This window comes from Cupressus sempervirens, chromosome 5, assembly GCF_028749045.1.
Source record: "Cupressus sempervirens isolate cs-2001-9-10 chromosome 5, ASM2874904v1, whole genome shotgun sequence".
Lineage (NCBI taxonomy): Eukaryota > Viridiplantae > Streptophyta > Pinopsida > Cupressales > Cupressaceae > Cupressus > Cupressus sempervirens.
Window position 1 is genome coordinate 429,490,017 of NC_143122.1, and position 12,953 is coordinate 429,502,969.

The 12,953-nt window shown below is 33.4% G+C and overlaps 1 protein-coding gene across 8 annotated transcripts in view; it reads left to right on the plus strand.

Moving 5' to 3' along the window:
* IYO (RPAP1-like, carboxy-terminal protein) overlaps positions 1–12,953 on the plus strand; it is a 216,032-nt gene that overhangs the window by 165,078 nt on the left and 38,001 nt on the right. For all 8 annotated transcript variants that reach the window (XR_016364726.1, XR_016364727.1, XM_089831044.1 and 5 more), the window contains exons 5-6: positions 2,379–2,484; positions 2,742–3,002. Coding sequence is in view for 6 of the 8 variants with exons in the window: in XM_089831044.1 (XP_089687170.1) it covers positions 2,379–2,484; positions 2,742–3,002 (367 nt within the window). In the remaining 2 variants the exon portion in view is untranslated. The remainder of the gene's footprint in view (positions 1–2,378; positions 2,485–2,741; positions 3,003–12,953) is intronic.

Below are 12,953 nucleotides of genomic sequence, written 5' to 3' on the forward strand. Positions count from 1 at the left end.
GCTGCAGAGAGAAAATGCAGCAACCCTAAACAGGGACCAAACACCACAAAAACAACAGAACTAGATGCTAAACATATCAGCAGACAAAAGTTCAAAACAGACCCATCACAAAACCAACAGACTGAACGGCTAGGCAAGTTGCTTGAAAGATTTGGAGTAGTTGAATAGGTGATAATATGTTGATAAGTCTGTCTTATGGAAATGAACGTTATATGTTGTTTTGTTTATGAGCTGTAGTTGGACCATAGTCATAAGACTTGGATCCAGCAAAGATGTGATGGATCCAAATTTGACTTGGACTTGATAAGACAGCAAAAATATGGCAACATAGAAAAAAGAAACTCAAAACTTAAAACTTCTTTAGAAAACATATATTTTACGCTATGTTACTGGTTTTAGTTCAGATCCTGGTTCTTGTTCAGGGTATCCAGTTTGTGGATTTAACAATTTCTTTTTGGGGGGCGGTGTTGGGTTTGCCTGTGTAAAAAATTAAAATCATTAATATATATATATATATATATATATATATTTGCAGCAGAAACAACATACACATTTCTTAGCGTTTTTTATTTCTATACAAAAAGATTTATAAACCTTATAAGTGATTAATAAAATTGATATATTATATACTAATTGCTTGAAAAATATATTTGTAGAAAATGCAAAAATAGTAATAATATAACTATGTCTCTACCAGTGGTGAAAATATATGTCCAGTGCCAAAAACCGAGCTCAATAAACATAATCTCAATAACACAATTTTATGAAAGACTTCGATATATTCTTTCTGCATTGAATTGGATTCCGAATCAACTGGACCCAGGTCCAACAGCTTCACCATGGATTTTGCAAAAACATAGTTTTTATGCAAAATACACCTACAAAATGTATCAAGTGAGTCCATTCTCCATGTTTTCTTACGACTTTTATTGGTTAGGTACTTTATTGTTGACTTCCTTGATTTGCCCGAATCTCTTTAATGTGACTTTGATTTCTTTTGAATAACTTTTGGCATTCTTATCTGTCACAAGTTGGGTTCCAAGCATCCAATTGTGATATTCTATGCAGCTTCAGTGTTCTACCAAGTGTGTCATGTCCTAACCATCTTGGCTTGTAATCTATCTCCATGCAAGCTTTAACAAACTGAATTAAATTTCATTATCCTTATCTCATTCATGCACACCCTGTCACTTCTATGAACGGCAAGAATCCTTCATTTTTCATATCATTGTGCCTTCCAAACAAGATTTCTAGAGATTCAACATCACATTCTTCAAGCATGCCATCCATCAGGAGTAGGTCACTCATCCTAATCAGGCTGCTCACCCTGAATTAGCTTCTCTCAAGATTATTCATCTCATGTTGTCTGGCTCTATTCATTTGACTTCGAATGTCTACCTCATGTTGTAACTATTCATGCTTTTGCGAACATCCACCTTTGTGTGCCCATATTTTTAAATTTTTAATCATAATGTTGTCCATCCACCTCGTTGATTGTGTTGCTCTGCAGCACTAGACTCTTTTTATCTTGTTCACTTAAAGATTATCTTCTACATATCTTTCTGTCTATTCAGGAGGCTGTCTTGTTTAGGCCTAGAGGGCTCTTCAAGTCGTAGTTTGAAAACTAACAAATCAAGAAAACTTGGCTGACACAATTCAGACTTGGGCTTGGGCATTTGGGAATAACTCTGGAAAACATGGCAAATTATTAACATTAATAGTTATTTAAAATTCATTAACTTGGCAAAACTTGGTAAAACTTAACTAGGTTAGTAAATGTGTGGTTTTGTTGTTTCTTATTTTCATTCACAAATTTAGCAAGTGCTCCTCTATATTTTACACTGAGCTTCAAATATCTTTGGTCTTCCTAACCAAACAAGTGGTTATGCTTTCCCTCTAACTTGATTCTCAACACCCCCTCTTTCTTGGCATGTGTTAGTTGTTTTACCTTGTAATCATTTGTTTGTTTAGCTAAGCCATTGTAAGACAAACAAAAAAAAGTAATCCTAATTTTTGATCTTTGTGCTTTGTAAAGATTCACTTAGTATTAAACAAATGTTTATTGTAATGAATGAACATCTAGTTGCTGTATTCTGTTAAATTTATATTACCTTCATAAGATTCCAGATGGTCCTTACTACATATTCATATGTTTTGTGCAATTTCAGAAACACGAAGATTTACTACAGTTTTTTTTCATGGGAGTCAAAGATGAAATTTAAAAATTATTGAATCTAATAAATATACTGTGGATCAGGGGTGTCACAATAGGCTGAGATTCCAGTTTTGTGTCGGTTTATTTCTGACAACACTTTCTTTTAGTCCCACGGTTGTGTGAACTTGTTTCTAATCCTATCTTTCTCTAAACTTTCTCACAGGATGGCATTAGATGATTCCCACAGCACTGTAGTTGTTGCATGTGCAAAAGTTTTACAGCGCTTGCTAAGCTACTCAGAAAATGAGAGCTATTTCAACCTACTCGAGGTAAATTATACGTCCCTTTACATGAGGCTTTCCTGCTGCCAGTGTTCTCTTATTTGATATATAACCTTAGCAAGCAAATGCTTGGTTTTTGTGACCGTTTTCAATTTAAGGGCACCTAAATATTTTCCAAAATAATCAAAAAAATTCCCTGTAAATGATGCTAGGCGTGCTTCTTATTTGGCTTTTTATTTTCTAATTTAAGATTTAGAGGAAAGCAGCCACAAACAAAAATATGCTAACATTTTCTTCATTTACAGATGTCTTGTCCAGGTGAGAAATCAACCTTTGTTGCTCCTATATTTAGGAAGGGATCAAAACTGCGGGATGGTTTTCTTGGAGGTGGATTTTGGAAGTACTCTGCAAAACCTTCAAATATGTTTCCCTTCTCAAATAAAAATGACAAGGAGGATGTTGAGGAAGAAGCTACTATTGGAGATGACACTAATGTTGCTGGTCAAGATGTTGCAGCAGGCTTGATAAGAATGGGAGTACTACCTAGGATCCGTTATATTTTGGAGGTTATTTTCAGTACTTTTGTAATATATTTTCTCTTTATATCTATTATTGAAACCATTGGCATGCAATTTACATGGTAGGGTTTAAATGGGTCACCCAACATCTCTATGGAACTCTGTGAACCAGGATAAAAAAACCTCTTGATTTCTTGAGGTTTTCTTTTTGCTAGCTTTCTTTAAAAGCCTTTTTTCAGTGAGCTTCAAGTGGTTCATTACTCAAGGGTACACACTGACGTTTTTGACAGATAAAAAATGACAACAATTATTCAGACTTACTAGCATTTAACAGCAGACTAGCTAGATACTAGGTTGTAAAACTAATATTTCTAGAAATTCATGTGTGAAAAATGTTAGTACTTAAATATTTAGTCTTTGAAGAACACTAGGTTATCAAATTCAGGAATATGGAAATTCAATTCACTAAGGGCCCATTTGGCTGCGGGAATATAAAAATAGGAATAGGAATACTTATTCTCGAATAGAAAATGGGGTTACATATTCCTCTTCTTGTTTGGTTCACGCAGACTTAGATGTGGCATTCACAGACTCAATTTTTTTTTGTTTTCTAAAATAAAAAAATTGGAATAGGAATATGTATTCCAATTCCACCTATTTAGGTGGAATAGCAAATGCTCATTTTTTGGCTAAAGTTGGAATATGTATTCTAATTTTATTCCTATTCCTATTCCGATTTGGTGCATCCAAACAAATAGTTTAAAATTTTAAGAATATACATATGCCTAATCCACTTGTATTCCTGTTGCCAAATGGGCCCTAAATTATTGTTAACAAAACAAATGCAAAATCATCCTGTTGGTGGGGTGAGAGCAAATAATATTGGAAGGAATAGCAGTCATCAACAAGATACCAACGTACCCAAGAATTAGTAGGTTACCTCTCTAATAGATTTTATGAAATTACTGAGCAACCTGTTGGAGCAACCTGAGAAATACTGAGCAAGGTTTTTCTAGGGATGTAAATGGAAAATTTATGTATGTTTGTTCCCTCTTGTTGGGAGTTAAAACTGGTAGTGAGGCTGAAGGTGCATCTTTATGGTAGGCATGGTGGCTGTGTTATCTTGAAGGACTGACAATCTAATTGTGGAAGAGGATTCCTTGTTATTAATTAATGCCCTGCACAAAGGTTCCTGCTCTAGTTGACAGCTAAGGTGTTAAGTAAAAAAGGCCTTAGAGCTTGGCTCAAGTTCTGCTAGTGTAAGCTTTCTAGAATATTGATGCTAATTTAATGCTGTGGTATGTTTTATGCCAAATTTTGGTGTTGAAGGAGTCTCTTATGACCGTTTATTCCTATCTTTCCAATTATTGGAAGGGCATAGCTCACCATTTAGATACAAGCCTCTGTGATTTATAAAAACCCTTAAAACAGGGAGAGGAATAATCATTTCTTAAGTAATTATTAAAGGAAACTCGTGTGTAAGCGTGTGATGGTTTGGAAACAACACCTTAAAATGTTATATAAAATATTCATGTGAGAATTGAGAAGTGTATAGAGATTATTTAAGAAGGAAGAAGGCGGCTTGGTGGGCTATGTGCACTTGTAGAAGGGGTACACAGTGCTTGTCCAACTTGAAGTGCAACATACACTTGGGAGTCTCCTAGCTAGGGCTGTATATTTATGCTTTGAGTTATGGGTGGTTCTGTGTAAGAACTGGTTCCTACTAGATGTGCCATAGTTGTAAAGTACCCAAGACCATTGAAACCTTCTTAGAGTTAGAATAACTGTTTTAAATGCTCAAGATGCAGATAAGTATGGATGACATATTAATTTGGTCATAACATGATTGATGTATGTGGTTGTGTTATTCAGTTTAGCATGTTTGATATTTCTTTTGAAATTATCATAAATTATCATGTGTGGTGTGTATTGTTAATATATCTTTCTTGGATAACATTATATATTCTAGACATATGGTGTCTGCAGTCCATGAAATTGTTAAACCAAGCTTCTGGAATCAGCCATGTGAGTTAATTTGTTCAAAGTTTCTTATCAAACTCCACGACCCATCATTAGGAAAGATAGCCAACAAGAGAATAGAATAGATCATGGAGTTTGATCTAAATGTCAAACAAATTAACTCACACAGCTGATTCCAGAATCTCTATTCAACATTATATATTACCAATTATGTTAACTCTAAATTAACCATCATATTAATTCCACTGCAAATACTTAAAGATTCGAGGGGAAAAGCAACATTACATTTGGTATCAGAGCCTATAAAATTTATGGGAAACAATAAAATTAAAAGGTACATACAAACACTAAACAATATAAAGCTAGAATACTCAAAACAGTGATACCCATCCTAAACTTAAGTGTATATAATAGAAGAATTTATGAGAAAACTATATTCTCCATCTTTATTAGATACAAAAATCATTTTTGATCCTTCTTCGTTCACATCGTAATATTCAATAAAACCATCTTAATATTTATATATCCAAAGAAACTCTCTTAAAAATAGAAAATAAAACAAAAAATCAAATTGTTGAATCATCTTTAACAATCACCCTTATTAAATTGCCTAATACATCTGTATGGATATCTATCTAATCATTTAAAATCATGCCCCTTATCGAAGCCTTTCTCCATTGGCACAATCTTAAGTTTTTCTTGGAAAAACTGTTGGTAATACATATTTTCATAGTTCTGAGAATCACGGCGATTCATGCGATTCACGCAATTTGATGATTCGATTCAAGCCAAATGATTTTTTATGTATTGATGAATCGAATCAGCGATAAAGGGTTTATGAAATAAGTTACTAAATTTTAAGGGTTTTTTAAATTTGCCGATTCGTGGCCAGTTCGATTCTGATTCATGGCCGATTCACAATTTGATTCGGCCTTACCGATTCCGATTCTTGTTACTTTGCATATTTTGCTTGATGAATATGTGTTTAGAAGATATGCAAACATAGTTGATTCAGCTCTCTCGAAAGGTATCCAAGGGATAAAAATAGATTCCAAATATTGTTTCTGTTCAGTACAGCCCATCTTTGAGAAACTACAAGGCATGATGTTTACTAACCATTAACTCTGTGTCAATTAGTGTGAATTTATGTCGAACATTATATTAATGGTGAGATACTTTTTCAACATGATAAATGCAATAATATATGAGAGGGTGCAATCGTGCTATTCTGTTTAGGTGGTTGTTGGCCATTTCCATTGCGTACGGGAGAAATTCAGACTTTGACTTGTAGGCCAAATAGTTAGTTATCATTATTTGAAGTCTAAAGTAGAATGAAAGATGATAAATTGGTATCACAAGATTTCATTATTTACTATATATAAATGACAAATTTTGTGTGAAATGCTCATCAATCTCATGTCTAAATGTTGAGAATATTGTTATAATTATCTATTTACAACAGTCAGATTCCTTCCCCCATATACATATGCTGCCCCTCTATCAAGCATCTATACCATACACAAATATACCTTTTTCGATCTTTTGATTGGATTATCTTGTTGATTTTTGTATGTTGATGACATCAAAATTGGAATTGGCTATACTTCCCACTGCCTACATAGGTACAAACAATGGCTTATGTTTCTCATGTCTTAGATGTGAGGAAATATTATCCAAACCTTGGACTTGCTATGTTGATGCCTGGGAAAAAATGGTAGATAACATTGACTTAATAGATATTTTATCTTGTGTGAAGTCAAGAGGGTGATTTTGTAAGAGTCTTTAGATGTCTTAAAAATTAAAATTAAAGAGATTTCTCTATTGGTTTAGAAAATGGCAATCAAATGTGTCTACAACTCATGTATAGAAGGAGAGTTGCAATGGTCATTTTTTAAATGTGAAAATACGTTGATTTGTATGTGAGACAATATGGATTTTTAAAAGAGATAAAATTCTTTAGGAATCTTGATTCAAATCTATAGAATGAATGAATAATCCATTAAGCTTTCTCTACAGAGGACCAAAGTACTAGCATTCCAATACATATTGTATTCATCCATAATTTTTTAATTTTAATTGTTTAACTACAATCATAGAAAATCAAGATTACATCATTGTAAGAAAAATTGCTTTTGTTACAGGTTTTCTTTCCAATTGCTTTCTGTTTTCACATTTTCTCTCGAAGCTCATAGATTTGGAATATAAAGGATTATTCTATGTGCTAATATCTAGAACCAAAAATCGGGGAGAAATAGTTAAGGATGTGAGCTATATGACCAACTAATTACCACATTCTCTTGCTTAAATAAAAAATAGAGAGAAGGGATGGATTGACAAGAAACACTTTTGTGAAATCCTAGATTCTTTCAGTTTTGATTATGATTTGTATGTATGTACAAGGGAATTGTGTTTCCTAAGTTGTCGATTTGGTTTTGGGTATTAGTATGGCTATTAGATATGAGTATGACAATTCTTTTCCCCTTGGATACAGGTACGGGTTTGTCTCTACACACGCATGTATACACATATGTTGAATTTATACATGTTCAAACTTTGAAGTTATAAATGCAAAATGAAGAGTGATAATCATAAATCCGTGATTGTCCATTAAATTATAGATAAAGCACCTCATATATCGTATTCATAATTTGCAAAAATGGAAATCAAAATACTCAAGTCTCAAAATGTCATTACATAGGGAAAATTCAAATTCAAATTGGCTTTTAATATTTTCATATTTTTGTCATTAGAATCATCATGCATAGACTTGGGTACTTCATATTTTGCTTCTAATTATTTGAAGGCTTGTCATAGAGATTCACATGGTATATGCATATAGATATTTGATGAATTTTTTTTTAATATAAATCAATATATACAATAGAGATGAAATACACTATTTATAACAGATTATAAGATGATGTTTCTAAATGAAACAGTTGTGAACAAAAACAGAAATAGAAGCGTACTAAAGCTACTTAGATGACTATTAAAGAAATATTACATTATTTAGTACCATCTCTTAATGGTCACTGTCCTAAGTTCCTAACTACCCTAGAGAAGACAGTCTACAGGTCTTTTGGTCATGAATGCATAGAAGGTTGCCCCCTTCTCTTCAAAAAGCTCTTCGGTATGAGCCTTTTGTTGAGACCCTCCTTGATTTTGTAGAATTTCTGGAGATGACAAAGATAACTCCAATCTTTCCAACCTAATTTTGGGAAACATATCTGTCCTCTGTTGCTAGAGACACTGTATAGAGTCTAGACACCCCCGAGAGCAATTTTGTGCCTTTCTTACTCACTGTAATTTTGTCAAACGGTGTGCAATCTGATTTATTTAACTTCTGATTTTTATGTTTATTGGAATATGCAATGCTGCAGGGAATAAATAACAACGACAAATTACAAGTGTTAAGACAATGTTGTCTCAAGAATTATTTACTAATTTTATAGCTAATATTTTGGGCTACGGCAGCAATAGATATCTCAGATTTATAGTAGCATAAGAATATTGTTTACAATGACAATTTTACAAACTTCATCAACTTAGCATACCAAGTCACTGAAACTATAGATGGTTGCCTTCAATGCACTAACTGAAATGTTCACACTTCAAGACTCCTGCTGCCACTTCCCAGATTGTTCAGATTGCTGCAATGATAAGCTACAGACCTCATATGGACTCCTGATGCTCTGTCCTGCTTACTTGGACAGCTTCTGACTTGTATGTTTATTTCTCATGCTCTCCTTAGGCTGTACAGCCCTATATTTGGTGCTTTTTCAGACTGATGTGTGTGAATGCTGATGGTGCAGGCAGAAATGTCACTGCTGGTATGATATTCAGATTTGTGCAGCCCTATAACCCCTCCCAAGCTGATGCAGTTCACTCCTGGGCACTCTTGATTTGTTTAGCATATATTATCCTTTCCCAAGTGTAGTAATCAGTCTCCAGCAACTCGTTTTTCAGTAATGTAGCATGATCCAGCTCTAAAACTCTCAACCAAACTCACCTGACAACTAAGCAAACAAAAAAGAAGTAATAGATATCTCAAAAATTAGATTTTATCTTGAAACTCAACCAAATCCTACTGACTGTCTTTTTCAACAGCAAAGAGGGTTTCCATCCTTCAAGCCCATCAGGGAAAATCTCCACAATTTCATGAATTTTCATAGATTATCCAAGCATGCTAAAAAGAGGAAACTTCTTTCCTTTTTATACACTTTCTCATGGGGTCACTCTCTTGTTTTGTCAATGTGGGATTAAAAAACTTAACATTGCTTTTTTCCTTCAATTTTCGTGCAGCTCCTATTTTGCCCCGAGTATTCTTTTTTAAAATATTTCCCCTTTACCATTTATATCTCTAATGTGTTATAAAATGAAGAGGAACCATTTAATATAAATATTTCCCCCAAAATATAGATTAATGCATTAATAAAGTTAAATAATCTAACTTAACTTTATAAAAGACTTTATTAATGAATAATAAATTATATCAATGATAAATAAATGATATTGTTGATATTGAACAATTTACCATCGACATACCACTGCACTAGAAGTCCAAATGTAACCATAATGACTTACTATAAATAGTAAGTGTGCCCAAAATTGCCTAAAAATACCCTAGAATGAACTGTAACTGAAATTGCCTAGGCCAAATTGTCTCAAAGTATCCTTTATGTTCTGGTTAGCCTACAAGACCAAGGAATATGGGCTGATGACAACATTGTGTTGTGAACTCTAGAAAGGGGACATTGCAGACTCTGAGTTCAACTTTTAAAATTGAAACCATAATTGCAAGGAGCAAATTGTCAAACCCGAACTGCTTCAAGAAAATAAGCCATGATTTTGATTAGAAAATCGTCAAAAACTTTTGAAGATGAGCACTGCAATCCAAAAATTGACTGGAAGAAACCAAAACTTTTGTGGAAAAAATCACTAAACCCTTCAATGTTTTTCCACATAAAAGGTAAGTCCTTGAGACCAGCAACACAAGTCATTATTGTTTTTGGGAAAAAACAGAAAACCAAGATCTGAGCTTTATGAGTAGTAGTTTATATCAAGTATAGTGATATGAAATTTGTAACCTATTATTAATCTAAGATTACATTTTAATCATAATATAAAGAGGTGTAAAATCATCTAATAAAAGAATAAAAAAAGAAAGAGAGCTGTTCAATTTTAATTTTAAATTGATGGAGAATTTGTATCTAAATATGAATTAAGGGAAGAGGGTGAACTTGAAAAGGAAGAACTATAATAACCACCCCCTTTTTAATTTTTTTAAAAATTTTTTGAGGAGACTTGCAGATTACTAAGTATTATCAATTAGAGTGTTATTTTCAACATGGCGTTTTGACAAACACATAGTAAACATACATCGATAAATATGCAAAGTCTAGAACCTTCTTATTTGCTGATAAAATATTGATTTTGCAATAGAAATGTTTACATACAGTTGCCAAATATGCTGCAGCAAATATTCAGACTGATATTTAACAATTGCAATGCCTAAAATGAACAGTATGATGGAAGGAACCTGGAAGTAGATGTCGCAGCGATCAGTTGATGAAATGATAGCCCTCAAACCATTAATTAGCGAGAGTGAACAAGTAACTCAATGCAACACTGTCTGCGTACTGTAGCAGCACTATTCACGTCACTGTAGCAAAAATGCTATTCTATTCATGCTCACTGTAGCAAAAACACTATTCATGCACACTATAGCAAAATCACTATTCATGCGTACTGTAGCAACTTCTGACCTGAACTTTAGAGCTCTCTTCTACTATGTGCGAACTCACCAATAAATCCCACTGTTTCTCCTAAGTGAAAACACCCAATAATCCTCCTAATTGTGTCTTTCAATAGCAAAGAGAGATTTCGTCCTCCAAGCCCAACAATAAGAAACCCCAGAAATCCAATAGCATAATAGTAATATCATCCAAGCATCCCCAACTCATTACAGCCAAGAGAATATAAAGCCCTCAAAGTAGTTGACTTCATTTGCATAAGCAATGTGGGATAAATGAGAAATACCTTTTTAAAACAACTTTATAATAAAGTGACTTAATTAACAAGTCTTTTATTTAATTATCACTCTATAATAAAGCAAATTAACTTTGGCAATAAAATCATATATGAGTTGAACTCAGAATACCATGTACGGTAGCTCGTCAAAAAGAGCTCAACCAAATCCACCAAGCCGAACACTACAAATTTGCATATCACTTGACTCCCACTGACTTACTAAAATAGTAACTCCTGAAAATACTGCCAAATGAGCTCCCTAATCACTTCATCAGCCTACGGAAGCTCCTGTCATAGGCTAATCTATTTACCCTGATGGTCACATTAAGTAGGGGACATTACAAGAACCTCACACCCTAAACTAGATAATTCAAGAAATAATGTGTAACTAGGAAGGTGTAATATGTTAATTTTTTTATTTTAATCTATTATTGATGAAGATCCTAGAATAGACATTCGATTTTTTCTAAAGGGTTTTTGCACATGCTACTACTTGCTATTCAAGTCGAATTCTCTAAAACCTAGAAATTAATCACCCACATCCATGTAAAATGAATGCAATTAAGATCCTAATTACTTAGTGGTATTATGCCTACCATCTTGATCACTTAACCTTTCCATGTGAAATCTAATACATATCCGAGTCATAGACCTCATCATTTAACTCACTACATCCAGAATCTCACCTTTATAAATTATTATTTGATCCAATGAACTCATGCAATTATTATTTGCCATCAATCTCATTTGGTCAATGCTCATCCATGTCTTACCTTGTCATTTTTAATCCTTGTATTGGTCAGGTTTTCTTAATACCATGCACTAACTAAGTATCACTTAATCCCATCATGAGTTCTGCATTTCATCTAGTGCTATTGATAGCTGTCATCTTTTTGTTGTGGTAAATCATATCATGCCTACTCAAAATATCATGTCGATTTCATTAGTAAAAAGTTAGCACCAGTATTACTTGAATAGTGCTCCATAATAAGGGATTGAAATAAGATCCTTCTTCAATACTTCCATCTACAATCACTCGTCTAGATTATTGATTTAGTTTGAATGAGTGTTCCTTCTGTACCATAAGATAATTGCTTAATTTAGTGCATTTATGAATAAGGGAACCTAAAAAAAACCCTAATTTTACATTAATATTTGAATGATTCATAAAGCCCATCACAGGATCTAACTAAGATAGAATTGCTTTGATGATACTATGCTTATACTGTTAAATCAGGATCTCTGATAGAGACACAAACTATTATTACAGATTGAACTGGTTCAGATTTACTTACCAATCTGATTGTATATATAATGTGCAGTTCTGATGCAGATCTTTCGAACTTGAACAGTAATGAGAATGGACGAGCACGTTTTGATGAATATCCTTGTTTGCAGGAAGGTGATTGCTGAGTCTGAGTATGCCTTGTGAATGATATCAAACTACACCGATTGCTCCATGTTAAATATGTAAAGTGCCATGCCCCCACAGAGACATAACTCTACGTGGCCAAAGGCCATGTAGGGTAATGTCCCTATGTGGACATTATGTTAGACCATAACATAACCGATCATCATTCGGTGTATAAACAAATACATTCAGATTGCTTCTCAACCGATAATCATTCGGTGGTATTAACAAAAACATTCAGGAAGCCCGATAACATAATTGTCTCTTCATATAATAAGAGCCTGATTAGTTAAGTAATGTCATTTATATATATATATATATATATATAAAATTCTTATTAATAATATAAGACATAAAACAATTGTTCATGTAGAATCATGAATGCATATGCTTGATATAATTAGTAGTTCACTTCGACCGAAGCTATACTTCCAACATATACTTCTATTTGGGAAGTACCTTCATATAAAATTTTCCCTCGGGATAATAATTAGGGTGTCAGTACTTTTTTAAGGTGAATTTTGTATATCCATGTGTTTTTTAGCTGGTTTTGTGTCCGTTTTGAGTGGTTTTGTGCT